The sequence below is a fragment of the Mus caroli genome, chromosome 5, assembly GCF_900094665.2.
Source record: "Mus caroli chromosome 5, CAROLI_EIJ_v1.1, whole genome shotgun sequence".
Lineage (NCBI taxonomy): Eukaryota > Metazoa > Chordata > Mammalia > Rodentia > Muridae > Mus > Mus caroli.
In genome coordinates, this window is record NC_034574.1 from 75138678 (window position 1) to 75160265 (window position 21588).

Genomic DNA, 21588 nt, shown 5'->3' on the forward strand with positions numbered 1-21588 from the left:
GAGGACCCAGATTCAATTCCCAGTGTCCACATGGAAGCTCACAACTGTCTGTAGCTCAAATTCCTGTGGATCCAACTCCCTCACTCAGACGTATATGTAGGCCAAACACAAATGCACATTAAAATAAAAATAAATAAATTAAAAAATAAATGCCTATAACTATTCATAAAATGGCAGAAGATACTAAAAAAATTCAATTTTCATGTACATCTTATGTTTTATGATACACTCACTGATTTATAAAAAAAAATAAAACTGTTGATAGTCTAGTCTAATATAAACTGTGATAACCCAGAAATCAAAGATATTCCTGGCTGTGCTTATTATTCTCTGTAAAGTAAATGTTTATGTCTTTGGAATTTCATGATTCTTAACTTTTATTCTAATTTAATGTTTTGAGTATATCCTGAACAATTCTAATTAACGTAGTGTAGTATTATAATGTAATTTAAATAGTAGATTTCTTGTTTTCCCTCCTTTTACTGCATTTCATTATGGTGATAATAAGGTGTCCATCTGAACCCTTTAATAAGAGCAGCTTACATTTCTAGGAAAGAGACTGATGGCAAGTTTAGAGATAAAATTGTCTTGTGGCAAAATCAATGTTATTTTGATACAGATAGAGATAACTATCATAATCCATCTGGCTGATGGATTATGATGCATTTTTCTATGAAATGTTATTAGGCTGTTGAGTTTATTATGTACAGAACACATACTCATGAACCAAGCATACATAATTTCATCTTAAGGTGTTGTTTAGTTTGCCATGAATTTGCAATGCTTATAAAAGAGTCATTATCTTCGGATGTTTGTATAATAAAATATTTTAGTATAATTGACACATACTCGAAAATATACTCATAATAACATTTGGACACAATATCACAACATTTTAAAAATCCATTTAAATAACAAAAATCTTTAAAAAACATAACCCCTGGCTAGTGGATTACAGGTCAGAGTAATGAGTATATATTATCTCTGATCTTTCATGCTTTTATTCTTCTGGACATTCAATGAAACTATTCCATGGGTATAGTCAGAACATGATTATAATGAAGATTAACAATAATTGAAACAGGACTGTTCTGAAATCCAGTTCAAAATACTAGAAATTTATCACCTGAAATCAAACCAGACCATTTTAAAATTTATCAAAATATTACAAAAATATGAACAGCTCAGACAGTTAAAAGCCTACGTAACTTTGATAGTCTCCTTAGGACCTTTATCATAATCTCATGTGTACAACCAAAAAGATAGCATCCTGAGTGGATAAGAGGAAAGAGTCGGAAATGAGGGCCAAGAAGAGCAAGAGAACTGAAATGGGGTAAAGCTAGAGTCTAGGCTAAGAGACAGCATGTGACCTGGAAAATTGATACAGGGCTTCTAGGTACATGGACTAAATCAGGAACATAACCAATCAGAAACCCATGGATAACAGAAAAGAGCCAAGCTCCAAAAAAGAGTTAACATCACACTGCAATCTGAAAAGTCACTGTGAAGCCACCTATGAATCTTTGCATTTGACTCCATAGCTCCCTGGCTTAAGAATAATTGTAAAGCTGTAATCTGTGTTAACTAAAACCCCACACATGTCTTTATTTCAGTTTATCAAATAGCTTGTATAACCATGTAGCTTGAATAGTATTCACTGGTTATTGTAAAGGCAGTACATTATAGTATTTTCCAATTACATTATAGTATCATCAAAGAGAGACTTGACAAACATTGAGTTTGGCAGTATTCAGTAGTTTTGTTCATGGGTTTATTTTATAAATTTGTTCACAATCTCTAATCAGCTAAACCCCCTCAGAATATTGTCTTTTAACCAGCAGTAGTATTCTGTGCAATCACTGTAGCACATCACAAAGCATTCTTATTTTAATTGACACGAAACTTCTATGTCATCAGCTCATGCATCTGACTTAGGTTGGACATATGAAATAGTATAGCCAATGAAGATGTACTTTTCAATGACATAACATGGTCACACTTGTACAGTGTGTATATGGAGAATACATGCACATTTAAATATTATTTTAGTCACATCCTTAAGCGTGCTTTTTTTGTGCTTATGTATTGAAGACTGAGGTTTTATGGTGTCACCATATTCCTACCAAGGAGTCCAGTCATTGGAATGAAGCTAATACCATATGAAGTAATGCTAGGTTGAGTGTACATTTTCTATGAAGGAGTTACCTATTCCAGAATTGTATCAAAAATCAGGACCACTCTCTTGCAAATTTTATAAAGTCAATGAACTATACTAAAGTAGCACACTGTACTTGAGTTATTTTTAGATAAAAAGAAATTAAAAAATGTCCACAGCTGTCATTTCACCTCTAGTGGTGATTGTGTAATTTAAAATGTATACATCTACTCAGTGGCAATAATAAAAGAGATAATAATATTAAAAGTTAAAACATAGCAGTTGGAACCATTCAAAATGTTAATTTTTTTCCTGGCTAGGTATAGAGGCCGGGCTAGTAGTCCTAGTATTTGGAGGCAGGATGGATAATTTGAGGCCAGGGATTTGAGACCAGCCTTAGCAAACAACAAGTTCTTTTCACATCACCAACCAAGTCATAATTACCCAATGACACAGAAAAGCATAGATCTATGCAAAAACCCATACATTGTTTTGGATAGCTAAACAATGGTGACCCCTTATATCATCAACAGCTAAAAAGACAAAATGTGATACAACTATATGATGGAATATTATTCTCAATAAAAAAGTAATATTAAGTGTTCCATAATGGATAAACTGTAAAATATTGTTTTGTTTCAATGAGGTCTATCAAAAAGAATATATATACTTTATGATACTATTTATAGTACATATGCAGCATAAGTTCTAGCTGCAGGATAGTCAAGAGGGATGGGATATTGTAAAGCAGGGAAAAAATCTAGACATAATGTGGGTTTTGATAGACTAAAAAACACTGATTATTCTGGCAATTTTACAACTATTAAATAAATTTAAAATAATCAAATATGTGAATTATTTTTCACTAAAGCCACTCAGTAAAGTACAAAATAATGCATTTTTAAGAGACAACATATTGAAAGAATTCTGGTATTTTTCTAAAGACAAGTTTTAATATGTATGTATTATATATAGCATGTAGATTTCTCATCCATTGGATGAGAATGTGTGTTTATCAAGTCATTTACAACTTTTATTTTATTTAGTACTTATCTTTTTCCTCTTGTAGAGGCCTTGATGTCAGGTAGATTAGAATAAAATCTAGACACCACTACCAACCTCACCACTACTAACCTGTGAATTAAGGATGATTATAAAAATTGTAGCTGGGCGTGGTGGCGCACGCCTTTAATCCCAGGCAGGCGGATTTCTACAAAGTGAGTACCAGGACAGCCAGGGTTACACAGAGAAACCCTGTCTCAAAAAACCAAAAAAAAAAAAAAAAAAAATTGTATAAGACTACTGTGACATATGAACCTGTGCATTTATTTGTGATTATGTGTGCATGTATGCAGATATACATGAAATTACATATTACATAAAATTAAAAAGTAAATATGCTCTTACTAAATATTATTTTTTATTAATGGTTCTATATATGGCTGGTAGAAATGAATAAATATAAAGTGTATGCTAAACAACATTTTAAACTATAAGTTAAATAGTTAAAAATTGAACATTTATTAAACTAGTGATTACAATTATCCTGTTGCTATTTTGATCTATGGAAGAAGAAATCTCAATTCCAGCCTTCTGGCAGAACTCTATTCCTCCACCATACCCACACCTTAACCCTCCTTCCTCAGTCCACCTGAAAAATCTATTATATTCCCCTTTCCAGGGAGATCCATGTGTCTTCCCTTGAGCCCTCCTTGGTATTTAGCCTCTCTTCTCTGGGTCTGTAAATTGTATCATGATTCCAGGGCAATTACTTTTTAAAAGTCATTGACAACTGTATTTTTCAATATGTTTAAGGCTACATTCTTTATTGTTTGCAGTTTATCTGCCTCTTTCCTCTTCTCTTCTTTGTTTCTTGCCATGTTTCTTTTATTTTTTCCTTAATTGTTTGACATTACATAGACAGAGATATGATAGAAAAATGAGCAGTAACATACATAATAAACAGTACAAATACTGTGCTTTATGCACAATGTATAACAAAATGGATACAAAAATAGACATATATGTGCATGACCTAAAAAGGTTATTATGGCATCTATAAACTCATATACAACTTGATATAAAATCATCATGAATTTTAATATCTAATGACATTATAGTTATAGTAAATATTTCCCATAGACTCTTTAGTCTATAATTTTGCACCTATTCTGCACCAAATTGTGGATGAGAAACTATAGTCTGCTGGTTTGACTAGGGCTCAGCATCGTGAACCATGCTATGGATGATAGCATATGGATAATGACTGTGTCTCTGGGCTGATGGCCTTGCTGCTTTTCTAAATACAGAACCACACCATTTCAGTATGAGGGGCGAGAGTAAAATGATGCACTGTTGTTTACATCTTAGAGGATACATTTTAGCAGAATATTTTCTCTGTTGTGTTATTTTAAGGAATTAATTTTCCTATTATAAGGAAATAATTTGTTCATTTCTTTCTGAGTTTACATGAAAGTTGTTCTTGTTAAATAGGTAATTGATTCTAGGGGAACATGATAGCAAGTCCTTTATTATTAATTTTAAGGCTGTGTTGTATATTTTGGTGAACAATTCTAGAGGAAAATGGTTTATATTTGTGGCTTAGCATTGATTCTTTGGAGTGTTGAAACCAATATTATATCAATGCAATATCATCATGTGAATAGCAGTATTTTGTTACCCTTTGAAAAATACTACAATAAGATGATTTTTATGGCACATTTGTGTTTCATTAACGAAACAAAAAACAAGGCAAGATGTAGCAAATGAAAAGTCTTCCTTTGTATTCTAAAAAGTATTTTGTATTGAAGAAGTGAGAGGGATGCTAGCCAGGATGAGTTTTCTTTTCACCCGTAGGTCATCTATTTTCTTTTAGTACTTCTAAAAGCACAATTCAGAGGTTAGACGCAATAGACTGAATATCTTTTAAAATACAAATTTGAGGTGTCTTGAAAATGAAATACAAATGGCCTATCAAACTTTCCAATTTTGCTAGTTAAATATTACTTAGTAAATCACTATGGTTTTCAGATAAACCATTGTATTTAGAAGTAGATTTAACCATTTGTAAGCAGCCTTTTGGTGTTTAAGATGATGAATTTTCCTTTAGCATTTGTCGTACTAATATGATCTGGTCTCATTTTAGCCATTAGTTTTGGATTTTATTCAATTAGCATAAAGGGGCCAGAGTTTAGAATGTTGTGGGGTCGGATATATTATATGTGTGTGTGTGTGTGTGTGTGTGTGTGTGTGTGTGTGTGTGTGTATGGTCAAACGTGAGTATATACCATTCTTTGCATTATGGCCATGGATAATTCTTTTGATCTTGGCACAGTGAACGGGGCAGGCACCATGCAAATTTTGAAGGTGGGTAATGGGAAAGAGATGAAATGCAGAGAGCTTTGCAAAAGCCAGCATGCAGCCAAAAACAACAGCAGGTATGGCCATATGGCAATCAAATTAGAAAAGGCATTCTTTGTACACAGATTCCAGAGGACAGTAAAGTGCAGAAGGCAGGCATGGGGAATGATTTACTCAGTGCATGTTGAGTTCCAGACTGACTCTTCCCCTGCTAACTTGCGAAGGGAATTTAAATCATTTTAAATAAATAGATACTGAAGAATTTTTTTAAAGACTAAAAATAACATGTCACTTGTCTTCCACATCTAGAAGAGATTGTTAGCCAAATTTATATTTTAAAATAAAGCATTTGCTAGCTGATATTTCTAAAGAAATCAAGCTTGCTAAGGATAAAGTTAAACTCATTCTGTTATTTTTTAAAAAGTATATGAAGATATTAAAGTTTTTGCCAACCTGAATCGAACAAAAATCACTGCTAATATGATTAAAACTATCTATTACCTGTAAAGGATTATTTTCTGGAAGAACTTGAAGCAAATTTTTCCATAATAAATATTATTTGCTAAAAAAATATGATTTAGTTCTTAGATAGCCTCTCCAAGAATATTTTGAGCTATAAATGGATTATCCTATTAGTAATTACTCTAAAATACATTATTAATGTTGTATTATGTTGATATAACTTAAATAATGTGGGGCTAGCATCTAATTTAATCTGGAAAAAGTGTACTTGCTTTGTTCTTTATTGCCTTTATCCTGAAGGGAAATCTAGCCTGTAAAGTACCTATAGTTACTGATGGAAATTCCCATACTTATTTAAATCGTTTACACACAGAGTTCCTTTAAAGGGTGACAAGGTCACCCTCGGTAAGAATGAAGACAGTGATGCTAAGTGAAAATAGACCTCTCTTACTTATGCCTGTTCATAGGCAACACTACACCTTTCTTCTACGACAAGTATTTAAATACCACAGCAAAAAGATAACTAACTGTTCAAACAAATATATGGCTAGTAATTTAAGCTCTAATTGTTTCCATAATAATATTTTTCAAACAGAATTCTTATATATATTTGAACAATAATAAATCACCTAGTCTAAGTAGAAATTATGGACCGGTATTCAGTCTCTGAATACTATGTTCACCTCACTGCTATTGAAATCAGTTTATATGGAATTAAGGTAAAAGAAGATAGCCAGGTGCTTAGAGATTGGTTTTGGTGACAATTTGTTGTTGTTGTTTAAAAGTCATTTTATCAATCATTTAAGAAAAATCCGAAAGTTACAAAAAGCAGAAAACAGCAACAAATGATAACCACTGCCTCTACCAGGCAAGTGAAAACTTTAAGTATTTTAGCATACTTTCCATAATTATTAATCTAAACATACAAATAAAGCCTTAGGGTTCTGAAATCTGGTGCCTCCACTCTATTGTATGGGACAATCCCTAATAGCATGAGTTTATAGGTATTTTTCTTTCCACGAAAACAAATATAAATATATTTCATGTGTGTGTGTGTATATATATATATATATATATATATACATACACATACATATATACACATATATATACATATATAAATGAAAATAATTAAGTATGCATACTATATATAAATTATTATTTAATTTATTAAATATGTGTGTACATTTAATAAATAGGTGATAATGTTTTATATGGCCTTTTGACTGAACAACTACTCCTACTTTCCTACCTCCTCCTCTTCCTCACCCCCCTCCTCCCTTTCTCCATTTTCCATTCTTCCTTATGGTTCTCACCACTGAACTCAGAGCCTCATAGGTTCTTGAGGTATCTAACCTCAGCCCTCAGTCTATCAATGCATCCCATTAGCAAACATAGACCTACTCTATTTGTCAACTTTCATACTGTTTTATCAGATGAAAGACAATATATTTTTTTAATCAGTTCAATATTGAAATGATGTCTGAAATCCTTCAATGATAACTTCCGGGTGCTCTGTAACTCTTTACTAACATTGTAATAGGCAGCTTATTCAAATGCTTTGAATACAAGTGTAGAGCACATGAGAAAAAGCAATTGAGTATTTACCAGTAGAAATGCTCTGGTTTTAATTATGCCTCTGATATTGCAAAGTGGCAAATTATTCAAGATATTATTCTTAACATCAAATAATTTGTTCACTATTTGCATTAATCTTTCTCCTAACGAGTCACTTTCACTTTGTCTTCCTGTCACCGTGAAGAATGGAAATGTAATTTCCCAGAGGCTTTAAGAACTGGGGGGAGTACTAAATGTGCCTGAAATTAAGTGATTAATAATTTACTTTTTAGGTCATGAATCAACTTCTTCAGATGCTAAGGACCACTTGTAACTCCAGAAGCATGAGCAATAACATGCTCTTTTTAAGGCTTCAGAACCCTCCAAGGTTGGCTGCCCAACCTAATTAAACTTCAATCTTCTGATACCAAATTTATTTCTTCCTTGTACTGAATTTCCTCAGATCTTCCTGACAGGATAATGTCACTTTTCCTGACAGCTGATAGACAGGTTATGTAGCAGTGTAATTGGAGAGAAAAGGATAGCTTAAAGCTACTGGCTTTAATGGCTATGTGTATGGCTTTTTCGGTTTTTTTCCTCTAAGGTTTCAATGACAGCCACAAAAGGCCTTAGCAAATAGGCCTGATGCCATTTTCCCCTGCTTTCTCTAGAGGTAATTATCTTACTCCATCAACAGTGCTGTCAGAAATCGGGCACATAATTCAGCATTTAAATGAACAAGCAATGTAATATTTCCTGTTTCCCAGTGGAATACTGGGCCGTTCACATTCTTCTCTGTCACCTGCTCACTCTTGATATATGTCCTGGACTCTGTCTTTGAATGGCTTCTCTCTCTTGTGTTTCACTGCAGATGTTGGCTTCGCCTTGACACCTACTTCATTTGGAGTTTTATAGGACCGGCAACCTTGATAATTATGGTGAGAACTCCTAATTAACTATGCACTTCCCAGGTCAAGAAATAAGAACTTCCACTATCCTTGTGCTAGCCATCTTAAATTTACATAGGTTAATTTGGGGGAAAGCATGTACTTATATGACCCTACATAACTCAAGCAATTAGACACTCATTACCGTCTACGTTTATAGTGTGAAGTAGTTCATCAAAACTCTTAGAAAAGGAAAGTAAGCATTTGCAAAAGTAAATGGCTATGCAAGAATCCAGTCCAATGTAGATCACACAGCTGTCGAGACAACTGAACAGTGATGACTCAACGTTGACAACAGCATATTTTCCTTCTTTTTTCTTTTAAAAAATTGGAAATAATCAGAAATTAGAAATAAAGGTGAACACCTAGCTATTACTTACAGCATTTATTTATTCATTTATTTATTTATTCATTCATCTAAGCTCTCAAGACTTATGTTTCAGATTTGAAAGTGACAATACAGCACATACACTACTGTGTGTGTACATATATAAACATGTAAATGCAGGTGTACATACACACACGTATCATGGGAAAAGCCTGGTGTCTAAAATCAGTCTCACTGACCATTACTCAGATGTATGAGAGACTAGGAGTCATTTTATAACCAAATATCATTACAGGAAGAAAAGGTTCGGGGAAAAAAAGAAAGAAAAGTCAGAATAATGACCCCGGACTGGCTTAAGTCAATACAGACCAGGCTCTCCCACTAATTGCATTCAGTTCACATTAAGCTTTTTTAGCCACTCAGTGTTGGTTGTTTTGTTTAGCTTTTTTCACCTTTTGATTTTTACTTTTGAGACTCCAAGATCATTGATACAGAACTGTGAAGCTGCCTTCTAGGGGGAATGTCAGTGGAGCACTTTATTGAATTTTCCTGGTTTGTGTTAGTTCCCAGTTGTAGTTAACCACCTGGTTTAGTGCTGTTCAGCATATGGCTTGCTTTATAGCAGTGGTTCAAAACACGTGGGTCACCACCCCTTTGGCAAACCTTTGTCTCCAAAATTATTTACATTACCATTCATAACAGCAACAAAATTACAGTAATGAAGTAGTAACGAAAATGTATTTATGGTTGAGGTTTGCACAATATGAGAAACTGTATTATAGGGTTGCAGCATCAGAAAAGTTGAAAACCACTGCTTTATAATGTTCATGTAAGGCGTATAGGTAATGCCTCGTAGACTATGTTCTCTTAAATTATAGACATCTTTTCTGCTTTGTGGCATAACAATACCACAAGAGACCACCTGCTTACAACTTAGTTTATTGTAGCGTCAGAATTTAACCAGCATTTTCTAGTTCATTTTACTTATGCTTTCAAAATATACTGAGGTTAGAATTTGTATTTGTAGCCTGATGTGGCAGTGTGTCTCTGTAATCCCAGAACTAGGTCATCAGAGGTAGAAGAATATCCAGAAATGCAAGGCTAGCCTGCTCTACATAGTGAGTTATAGGTCTGCTGGGGCTTCATCCTGAAACAGTTCCCCAAAATAAATAAAATAAAATGTTTTTACATGTTGATAAATTAGCATCTGAAAAAGTGCATCTCTAAGAACTGAAATGGGGAGTATCTATTTTCTAGATTAATCAATCTAGAGACGTTCATGGAATGTAAATGTAGCAGTAATTTCTGTATTTGGGGATTCGGTTTTCTTAAACATGTAGTGGGCTTTGAGTTACTTGAACATTTCAAGAGCATCCTTCTAAATGACCAGTCATTTTGTGTTTAGTGTGAATTTGGCATAGTCACATTGTGTAACTGTGTGATATCACAATTCCCAAAGCTGGCTTCTTGCCTTTGCTAAAGCATTAGACAGTCACCAGTGATCCAATTTTTCTAAGAGTCAACTGGGAACTGATTTCCCAGAACAGATCATGAGTTACAGGGAATGACCTTGCTTTTTTTTCCTACTCTGGTTATCTACAAAGCACTACCTTTGTATTTCAGCTGAATGTCATCTTCCTTGGGATTGCTTTATACAAAATGTTTCACCATACTGCCATACTGAAACCTGAATCAGGCTGTCTCGACAATATCAAGTAAGTGATTCTTAGCTTTGTTTTTATAGATTGTACCTTGAAATTGTTTATAGTTGATAGTTCATATTGTCAAAAATTACATGACAAAATGATGTCAAAGTTCAATGTATTGGTTTTGTTGAGGAAGGTAATTTATTGATAGTTGAGGTAAATTGACTGGCATATAATCAACGTAATGAAACCGTCTCTCCAAACCCACTTTTTCCTATAATCTGTAATTTATAAATGTGCTTTTAAGACCTTCATTCACTGTGTCTTTTAATGAAGTGTACCATTCACAAATGAAAACAGACACAGCTTTGTAGTGAAGTGACTATATGAAATCTCTCACACTGTACTCTCTTCTTCAGAGCTATAGTGCCTGCAAAAGGACCTGTAGTGATAGTTCCTGCAGCTATAGCTCCTGCTGTGATGATACATGCAAATATGGTACCTACAGCAATGGTACCTACAAGGATGTTACCTGCAGTGATGGTTCCTGCAGCAATGACTACTGCAGTGATGGTACCTGCAGTGATGGTTGCTATAGTGATGGTACCTGAAATGATGGTACCTGCTGTAATGGCTTCTGCAGTAATGGTACCTGCAATTTGCATTTGTTAACGGATAAGAACTGATATTACTTACAGTTACAATTTTGTAAAACGTCTCTGAAATACTGATTCTGAGTATTCATGTTGCTGTTGCTCATAGCTGTCCTATAGTCCTTCTGAGAAGGGAGGTGAGCTTTCCTGACTATTCACAAGCAAGGGTTCAACATGTCTTTTCCAGAATGCCCAGGTCTAAAAATAGTTTAGAGTTTTAAGTATTTCAGATTTGAGAATGGCCATACAGAGTTTGTATATTGTTCAATGAGAATTCCTAAACTGAAAATTGAAACCTGAAATTGTCTAAAGTCTAGAGATCAAAGATCTGAAGCTTTTGATCACTATAATTAGATTTCAGATCATATTGGATTTGAACATTCCTCTCCATGATTCTGAGCCTCTGTTTTTTTGCTTTTTGTTTTTTTTTTAATAAAATATATTTCTACCTATGAAACACACTTTTTCCTAGGAGATAAATCTCACCAGAACATTTTCCACCCAACTCTCCTTTCACTTTTAAAATATATTTATTATAAACATTTTATATTTTTTATTTTCAGACAATTATAAATATGCAGAACTATACAATATTCGTATTTCATGTTAACCTATAATAAAGATATAGAAAAAATACTAAATTTCATTTTCTGAAAAGTCTCTGAATTCCTTGTCATGTGCAAATTATATTTTAATTTACTTAATTGTCTTGATGTTTGAAAAAGATATTAACATTGAGATGCACATTAGTCTTTCTCACTCACTTGTCAACACCTATGCTAAATTGCATTTTCATCTGGCTTGCCTATGTTGTGGTTCAACTTGGATAAAGGATTCTATTTAAAGGACTGTGCATTCAAGACGTTCAAGGGGGCACATGTAGCTTCCATGTGCTCCAGCCATCCTTCTTGAGCTGTGTTAGAGAGCTGTCATGTCTCTCATGGTCCACCTTTCTATATGTGGTGCTGGACACAGTCGCCATGACTTGTGTCTGAGAATATCACAGGATACTGAGATATTATTGATAATGACTGTTAACATTTAACAGTTAGTTCGCATACGTTACGCAGGTCACTATAAGTTATGGTTTCATACTTTTTATTTTATATTGTAAACATTATCTATGTAATTTTTAATGTACCATTGGCAAAAAAATAATAAAACTTGGTCTTCATTTCAACATCTAAAAGGTTAAAAATCAATGCAGTCTTTAATTTTAAAGTGGTTTTAGAACCTTTTAGTGCATTGTAATATTTCTTTAGCTTTATTACTTGTTTCTAGTACTGACTGTCATAGATTGTAAAATATAATATTTTTTCTAAGTAGTTTTGATAGCAAGTGTTTTTTTATCACAGTCAATAATTATATTTAATGGCATAGTTCCCTTTAAGTTTAATAGTAGAAAGCAAAATGAAGTCATATGTCAGAATACCTTGATTTGCTTTCTGCCTAAACTGCCCCAGGGTTAGAATCATTGGAGTGTATCTAACGTTGCTGAGTCATGATACCCTTCTTGCAATTGTATAATGAATGGTGACTCATTTGTGACCATCAGATGTGTGAAGGAATGACCATCATATGTGTGTAGGAACGTAAAGCTGTTGATGATACCCTCTCAAACCTCAATAAGAGAAGACTAAGTGTTAAAATGTTGTGGTGGGTGACTTGAAAATAGAACTATGGCTCTACATTTAAGAGCCATAGTTTAAGAATGCAAGAAAGGTGGACTACCAACCAGGCAGCATACACCAGCTGATATGAGGCCCCCAATACACATACAGTAGAGGATTGATTGCCTGGTCTGTGTTCAATCAGAGATGATGTACCTAACCCTCAAGAGACTGGAGGCCTCAGGGGGTTTAGAGGTTTGGTGGGGTGGGTTTGAGGGTTGGGGACATCCTTGTGGAAACAGGGGGCCAGGAGGAGGTATCGGGTGTGGAAAAGTTGGACGGTAAACCAAGAGGGGAATAAAATCTGGAGTTTAAATAAATTAATTAACTAATTTAAATTATATGAATGCAAGAAAGGCAATAGGGAATCATTATGAGTTCATAACTGAGGAAATCCCAGGCATCACATCAGAGCCTTTAGCGCCTTACAGTTCAAAAAGAACATTCTTTTGCTGTGCTAATAGAAGCAAGGAAGACTATACTTTGTCCACTGTGACAGAATGGAGGAAGTAACATTTGATGTAATGTCATGTGCTGATGGAAACCAAATAGGCTAATACATTGAGTTATTTCCATTCACACTTCTACAAAGAAAGACGGTCTTTCACAGATGAAGAGAGTACATGGGAGAAAAAAAAATCCTTCTCAAGAAAAGCTTCTTCAGCATTTTTCAAATTCTGGAGGAAAATTCATTTAAAATACAAGTGCAGAAAACATTTTCTTTCATTAACACTAAACATAAGACATCTTGCATGGCTACTTTAACTCTAAAGGATTATTGAAAACTGCAAAGTTTGTTTTGTGACAAAAAAACAGTCGGTCAAGAAAAAGAATTTCAAGCATTCATTCATTTAATCAAATCAAAGCTTCAAAATACAATAATGAAATTCTTAATAATAAAGCATTATTGATCATTTTCAATTGCCCCTTATGTTGTTTTACATTTTTAATCATGTCTTATAGCAACCACACCATACAGATAATTTCAAACCTTTTCCTCTATGAAAGTCTGAAATCCCAGAAGCAATTTCCCGATTATTACATCCAAGAGATTTAAGCACAATAGCTTTGCGTTAAAACCCTTTCTAATGCACTTGTTTTCTCACTAAGGCTTGGCTCTCATATTTTATGCACATACTTAGACCTTTTTAAAAAATTTGGTATCACAAATTTAAATGTTCTAGTTAGAATATTTATTCCATTTACATTTAGTGTAACTATATTGATGTCATGGGTTCATTATATTAGTTTTATTTTATTGTAGTTTGTGCACTATACACTGTTCTTCCTTTCACCCTTCCTTTAATTAACAACACTATTTTGCTTCCTATTCTATCTTTCATGTTGGCTTTTTAGCTAATCACTACCCTTCTTATTACTTCTTCTAGAAATTATAACCAAAATCACTAAATTAATAGCTTTATTTGTAATAGAAATGATTTTTCACGTGTGCACTTTACACACACACACAGACATACANACACACACATGCATGTTGTTGAATATGCGTTTCCTCCTTATTCTACCTCATGCCTACTGTTCCTTCTTTATCATGAGCCCCTCAGTTCATGTCAGGCATGTGCTTTATCCCCTCAAGTTTTACCTCTGCTTACTTTCTTCTCCTTGCTCCATGCCTGGCTGACTCCTACTACCACATATAATTTAAATATTATTTTCCCTTTTAAAAAACACATTGTATTATTTTTCAATTTCAAAGTAACCCCAGGGTCCTCATAGTAAGTTTCTTTAGGATTAGCAAACACTTATTTGTCTCATTTATTACAGTATTAATGATATACTATAAAAAAAACCAAACAATATCATGGAATAATGTAGCTCACCTAAAAGCAGAGAAAATGTAGGATGTTAATTCTCAAGCTTACTTGGAAAGTAATTAACTTAAGTAGTACACATCTACTTGCTTATTATTTCTCATTTGCCTCTTCATCAAAATAGGCTGTTATAAGAAAGAAGTAATTTCAACCATTTGAATTTTCTGTTTTATTCCTTACTGTATTTGGAACCCACTATAATCATAGCAGATGTCTAATACAATTAAAATCAATTTAATATATATTGGCTATAATTGAATTTTTGTCAGCCCAAAGTAACTTATGGTATGGCTGATGAATAACAAAGTTTAATTTGTGAGGAGTGTTTAGAACAATCAATGACTTCCTTCAAAATAAAAATGGACAGTTTCTTTAATCATCTACTTTCTATTATAAAAATAAAATTCTAAAATATTTTTATTAAGCAATATCACGTTATTTTGAAGATTAAAAGGAAATAATAAAAGATTTGTGTTTATTTGGTGGAAATAAGGAAATGAGCCTTTGACTTTCCTATATCTATTGCTTTCCTTTTGTCTATGGACAGGTTTCTGTACACAAGCCTCTGTCTTTACCCATTCCCAATTTGTTTAAGTCATCCACCTGAGTGCTAGGGCATTCATTTAGTTTTCCTTTCATCATTTCTAGTTGTCAGTGTAGGTATTGATAAACTGTAGTAACTAACCAGGGAGTTTAGATGCATGTCTTCAGTCCTGGGATGGCCGACTCTATGTCCTTGTCAAGTTTTCCAACGATTTGCAATCAGTTTTTTCTCTGATTGTGAAATAAATACATCTGTTTTATAGACTTTTGCATAATGAATGGTAATCATATGTGCAAAACACCACATCATATAGTTGGTACAATTGTAGAATATTATGTCTTTTTTCAAAAAAAAAAGCCATACCAAAAACAACAAAACACCCATGGAGGTGAGGTCTCACCTGGGTTAGATGCACACTGATGGAGTCATGTGATCCTGTGCCTCTGTCTCCTGAGATGCTCCAACTGCAGCCTTACAGTGCCATGCCTGTCATGTTTTGATTACTTAATGTAATCTCCTCTGGGTGGAAATATGCTGCTTCCTCTGAGTGTTTGAATTTTTCCACAGTGAAGCTGTGCTTAGTTTCTATCAAAATCTCATTAGAATCTGTGTGGCTTTATTCACCATATGGTGTCATTAAAATTATGCATCATATGATTCTCTTTTTAAAAGACAAACTTACTTAGCCTTTTTTTGGAAAAAAAAAGATTCCACGGGTGAAATGCTCATTTGATTAATAAATAGCAAGTTCTATCATTCTAAAGGGTAGAAATAATGCGTCCTTGGCGAGCTTTCACACCTGTCTGTGTAAAGAAGCCTCAGGAAGCCTCTGAAAGCTTCAGGGCAAGCAGAACACGGCTAACAATACCTAAAATAACCGTGGTTCCTAAAATGGTAGACTTTATTTAAGTAATATGTTTATAAATGTTCATAGAAAAATTAAGTCATATTTATATTCAGCTTGATCAGTAGTCAATTAATACTTTATGGAGTCAAGAGTGATTGGATTCAATAAAAAGGAAGGGAAATTGACCTAAGCTTGAAAAGTAAAACAATTTTACAGGAAGATTTTAGTGCTTGTATTTTCCTTCATACTAATATATATGTATATTTGGCTTGTATATAAATATAGAGCCTACATATCAAAATTATCTCATTTTTATACAACTGTCACAACAATAATATGAAAAGAGTCTGAACTTTATGAGAGCATAAATTCATTATAGAGTCACGGTTAGTAAAACTGTTCATAAACTTCAAATTTTCTGAGTAAGTAAAATATTTTAGGATATTCTCTCTCTCTCTCTCTCTCTCTCTCTCTCTCTCTCTCTCTCTCTGTGTGTGTGTGTGTGTGTCTTTGTCTTTGTCTCTCTCTATTTCTCTGTTTCTCTCTCTGTTTGTCTCTCTCTGTTTGAGACATGGTCTTACTGTGTTGCTCTGGCTAGCCTCAATGTCTTTGTGTAGACGAGGCTGACCTCAAACTCATGAAGGCCCACCTGGAAAGGAAAGGAAAGGAAAGGAAAGGAAAGGAAAGGAAAGGAAAGGAAAGGAAAGGAAAGGAAAGGAAAGGAAAGGAAAGGAAAGAAGAGGAAGAGGAAAAAAGAGACAGAGAGAAAGGGAGAGGGAGAGAGAGAGAGAGGAAGAAGGAAGAGAAGGAGAATGGGAAGGAGGAGGAGGAGGAGGAGGAGAAAGCAATACATTTTCAAAATATCTTGAATCATCAAAGTCCACTCCATGTGACACACTTCTTCCATACCTTTTACTCCTTCCCAAACAGTTCATCAACTAAGGATCAAGTATTCAAATATATGAGTCTATGAGAGGCATTGTTATCCAAACCACCACATATGTTCCAAGCCTTTTAAACTAAACATTTTTCTAATATATATGATTAATGCATGCATGCTTAGAATTAGCATCCATAATCGTTTCATATTATTTATTGTTTGGAAAATGCTCATTAAGGTAATTCTGTTCATGCACATGCTTTGCCCTTTTTTCCCCCAGTTGTCCTCTATTTTCTTGATGTATATAGCAGGCCTTGCTTTTATGAGAAGTAACTGAAGTGAAGTCATACAGTCCAAACAGCACCAGAGCTCTGTGGATTGTTTGACAACTAGATTCAGCTCAAGATATTTGCAACATCCCTTAAGCATTACTTAGCCCTTCACTGATTGCCTTGATTCCAGCATTTAAAAGCTGAGAATCAGTCTCCGATTCACAAAGCCTTGCACTCAGTCAGTGGTACTGCCAATCTCTTCACATCCTCAGTTTTTAGGCTGTAATTTTGAGTGCTCCGAAGTATTAAAGGATGGTCTCTTTGGGGAGGAATTTTGTTTAAAATGCATTAAAATTCCCATATCATCTTGAGTTCCATGTCTTATGGATAAATGCGTTCAGTACACTCCATACGCCGGGAGCTGACATTTGAGAAAGCCAGTTTGAAGGATGATAGTAAGCTCACGGTTATGCACTATACCTTGAGATTAAGTTATTTTTCTCATTCTCCCCTCCAAATAATTAGAATTATATCAGATATGGGAGCAGCAATGGCTATCTAAGGATGTACAAGAAATCCCGAGCAACTTCCCGAGAGGGAAATTTCTCCTTAATAATGAAAGCGTAAAAATTAGCGTTTGTTCTTTACATAGACCATGGACTCAGACTGCTTTTCTATTTCACAGGAAGCGTGCCACTGCACTAGAAAGCTTCATAGTCTGAATCTAAATTAGTTACTCGTACAACTGCGATTTTTTCATCCCAATAGAATGAAGTGTAAGGCTTTAAGAAAATGAGAAATATCAGAGAATAATTTCAATTAAACACCATTTGTTCTCCAGATTAATCCAATCAAATACTTTACATGCCTCAATGTATGAAGTAGATTCGACTTATAATCTTCATTGTCGATTAATTTATTCAATACATACCTGTGTACTCTAAGGATTGGATCCAGGTACTTCTTCTACATGCAGAACATACACTGATCTAATCCTAACCCCTAGAAGAGCTTTTAAGTTTACATAATCCTCAGGTCATTTCATAGAAAATTAACAAGAAAGGATGTGGCTTTAGGGCTTTGAACTCAGATACTAAACAGGTGGGCTGTTAAAGTGGACATGTGAATAACCAGAGATAAGACATTTTGTGGTAGGACAAATATTTTTCCCCAAGTAATTTACAAGATATTGCAGTTGGAAATGTTGTATAAACCCTTAGAGTGGTGAGACCAAAATTTCACTTTGGGATTCACAGTGCATGAATTCAGTAAACTTTCTGTGTTTGTATTTAGTATTACAGATGCTTGACTTGTTTCAGTATTGATTTACTGTTCCTTGGATTGGCAAATTAATAACCTCAAATGGCTTCACAAACTTACATATTAGGTCCTCTATATTTGAAGTAAATACTTCCCCCTAAGCATAAATAATAGGCAGACCTAAACACTTTGAGTTTTCTTATTTTTCTGGTTTTTTTTTCCATTGTGGTTTACAATAGCAGTGTTAGTTTTCAAATCATATTTGTCCTATGCGTACTTGTAAGTGCTCAATATATATGTGACCTAAAGGGAAAGGCTATTTGTATAAAAACCACTTTTTTTTGTATTTAAGTGTGCAGACAGTATAGCAGAGTGGCAGCCTTCTTGATCTGCCCAGTCCACACTTGGACATTTCCTAATCTAATTTTCTCTTGGCTTACGCCCAGTGGGTGTTGAGTTTTTCCACCTCACAGTTATGTGGTTCTTTCTTTGTTCCTTTCTTTGTTTTTTCCTTTGTTTCTTTCTTTGTTTCTTTCTTTCCTTCCTTCCTTCCTTCCTTTTTCTTTCTTTCTTTCTTTCTTTCTTTCTTTCTTTCTTTCTTTCTTTCTTTCTTTCTTTCTTTCTTTCTTTCATCTGTCATCAAAGTCTCTGGCACTTTTTTGTTCACATGCTGTTAAATTGGGCATTCTAGAACATTCTTCACATCTGCCTATGGAAGCTAGTGTTTTAAACCAGCTATTTGGAAATTCTGGCACAAAGTGTTTCTTCTCTGTGAAAGAAGCTGAGACTGATTTCTACTTAACGTGAAGCCATTTCATTATGACATTAAGCAAATAAGCTGGGAACGAAAAGAGAAATCATGTATCAACTAAAACTGTGCAATCATTAGGCATTAATTTATCATCTATACTAAAATATTATTAAAAAACAAGTACATTTTCTTTGTAGAAGTGATGGACACTGCACTTATTCAATACTTAGTCGCTTTATGTTTACCTGTTGTGCTTTGCTTTGCTTTTATTTCATTGAATCCACTATGTATTGCTTGATTAGCTGTAGAAAGGCTATAAAAGATTGCTCATTTTATTATTGTTTGCTGCAAACCCCAAAGTCTTCCTAGTGTTCACCAGATGCCTATATAGTTAAATATTAAGATTTTTTTTCCTACTGGACTCCTTACTTTTTAATAAGATGTTACACTTCTTGCTAGATTTCCTTTTTTTTTTTTTTTACTACTAAGAAATGCCTTGACCTGATATTGTCTTCTTATATATTTCTTCATCATATATGTGTGTGTATGTGTATACATATATATACATACATACATATATACATATATATACACAATTATATTAATACATAAACACACAATTATATTAAAGTGTCAATACTTTCTTCTATTATATATGCTCTTAAAAACTTCAAGAGAAACTTAAACTTTCTCTGTAGACCAGGAGGCTGGCCTTGAACCCGCAGAGATCCACCTGCTCTGCCTCCTGAGTGCTGGGCTTAAAGGTGTGTGCCATCACTGCTCAAAGCTCGAGGATGAGTACAATTCTCTTAAACCAGGAATAAAATCCATTTTCTCATTTTCCTTTTATATTCTATAGTATATCATGTTAGTCCTAGAGTTTATAATTCACATTTTATCTGTATTCTCTTTGGAAGTCAATTCTAAACTTCAGAATACCACCACCACACTTCTGCATGGAACCTCTATGCTGTCTCCCTTTTGGTCTCACAGAAAGCATCCCTTCACAAGTAGACTTGTGTACACTGAGCCACAATAAACTTTATGAACGAATTGCCAGTGAATTCTGAGATTCTCTTTGAACATTCATTAGTTGGATATATCTATTTTTCAATTTATAATAAGAAAATCCATAACTTTTACTAAGTCTAAACTTAACTTGTAAAGTAAAAAATTATTTTATTCTTTACATTTAAATACTTAAAAAAATACACCCCTCAGAAGTAGTTGGTGCAGTGATTATTGTCCTCCTTGGATTTCCATTGAATTTCTAGAAGAGAAATGTGTGTGTGTGTGTGTGTGTTCAACTTCTCTCTAGCCTCCTTTTAGAGGGTCACATCATAAGAACACAAATGTTTATGTAATGGCAAATATTATATTGTACTTTCATATTTAATTTTGTGTTTTGTTGAGTGCTTAGATGTTCACATACAGAAATATACTAGGTTCTTACATTCAACTCATACGGCAACCCCATGAAGAAAGGTGTATTTCCAGAGATAAAGGGCTCTTACCTGTTGTAGTTGAAAACATACTTAGAAGGCATTCAGACTGAAGCAGGCTGATTTAGAATTCCTTCCTTTTGGTTTTTTCACATGCCAACAATAATAAGGAATAACATTAAGGAATAAATGATTTCCTTAATTTCTATCAAAATAACTCCAAATTTCATACTCTATTTTCTTGTCTCCTACCAATTGACTTGCTTATGTATTTCTCAGATGAAAATATTAACTGCTAATAAGTAAGACATACCCACGCATCACTTAACTTTTCAATATTTATTCTATTTATTTGTATTCATAGGCTCTAAATATATATTATTTTTTGATTAGTTGATATAGAGTTATAAAATTTGAAATAACATTAAACTGTAGAACAGTTTTTATGCTTATTTTTACTTCCTGTGTGCTGGTGTTTTGTCTTCTCATATGTCTATGTGAGAACAATCCCTGGGAACTGGAGTGACAGACAGGTTTGAGCAGCCATGTGGGTGCTAGGAATTGAACCCAGGTCCTCTAAAAGAGCTTTAATTCCTGAAGCATCTCTCCAGCCCCTCAAGTATAGAAAAATTGTGGTCAAAATTTTAAGGCATAGATTTGACATTTATTGATTCTGTTTTATTAGATTCTTCTTAATTGCAGATTGCAGATTTAGTTTTGGTGTTTTGATTCTAAATCTTCAATTTTATTGCAATCACATAAAACCACAGGAATAAAAGTGTTTATATTATATTTTAAATCATTTGTTTTATTGATGTACTTCATTTTGTTTTCTCCTTGGTAAATTCCATGGGAATGCAGCTTTTTTTTGGACAGTAATAATTCAGGACCAATAAAATCTGTAGTTAAAACAAAATCACTTTTGTTAATAATAGTTTCTGTGTTTATAGTATACATACTTAATATTTTATAAGAATTTTTA

At 33.8% G+C, this 21588-nt stretch overlaps 1 protein-coding gene across 23 annotated transcripts in view; it reads left to right on the plus strand.

Moving 5' to 3' along the window:
• The window catches only part of Adgrl3 (adhesion G protein-coupled receptor L3), a 762557-nt gene that overhangs the window by 668501 nt on the left and 72468 nt on the right, over window positions 1–21588 (plus strand). For all 23 annotated transcript variants that reach the window (XM_029477382.1, XM_029477372.1, XM_029477362.1 and 20 more), the window contains 2 exons: window positions 8406–8472; window positions 10433–10524. In XM_029477382.1, the coding sequence (XP_029333242.1) occupies window positions 8406–8472; window positions 10433–10524 (159 nt within the window). The remainder of the gene's footprint in view (window positions 1–8405; window positions 8473–10432; window positions 10525–21588) is intronic.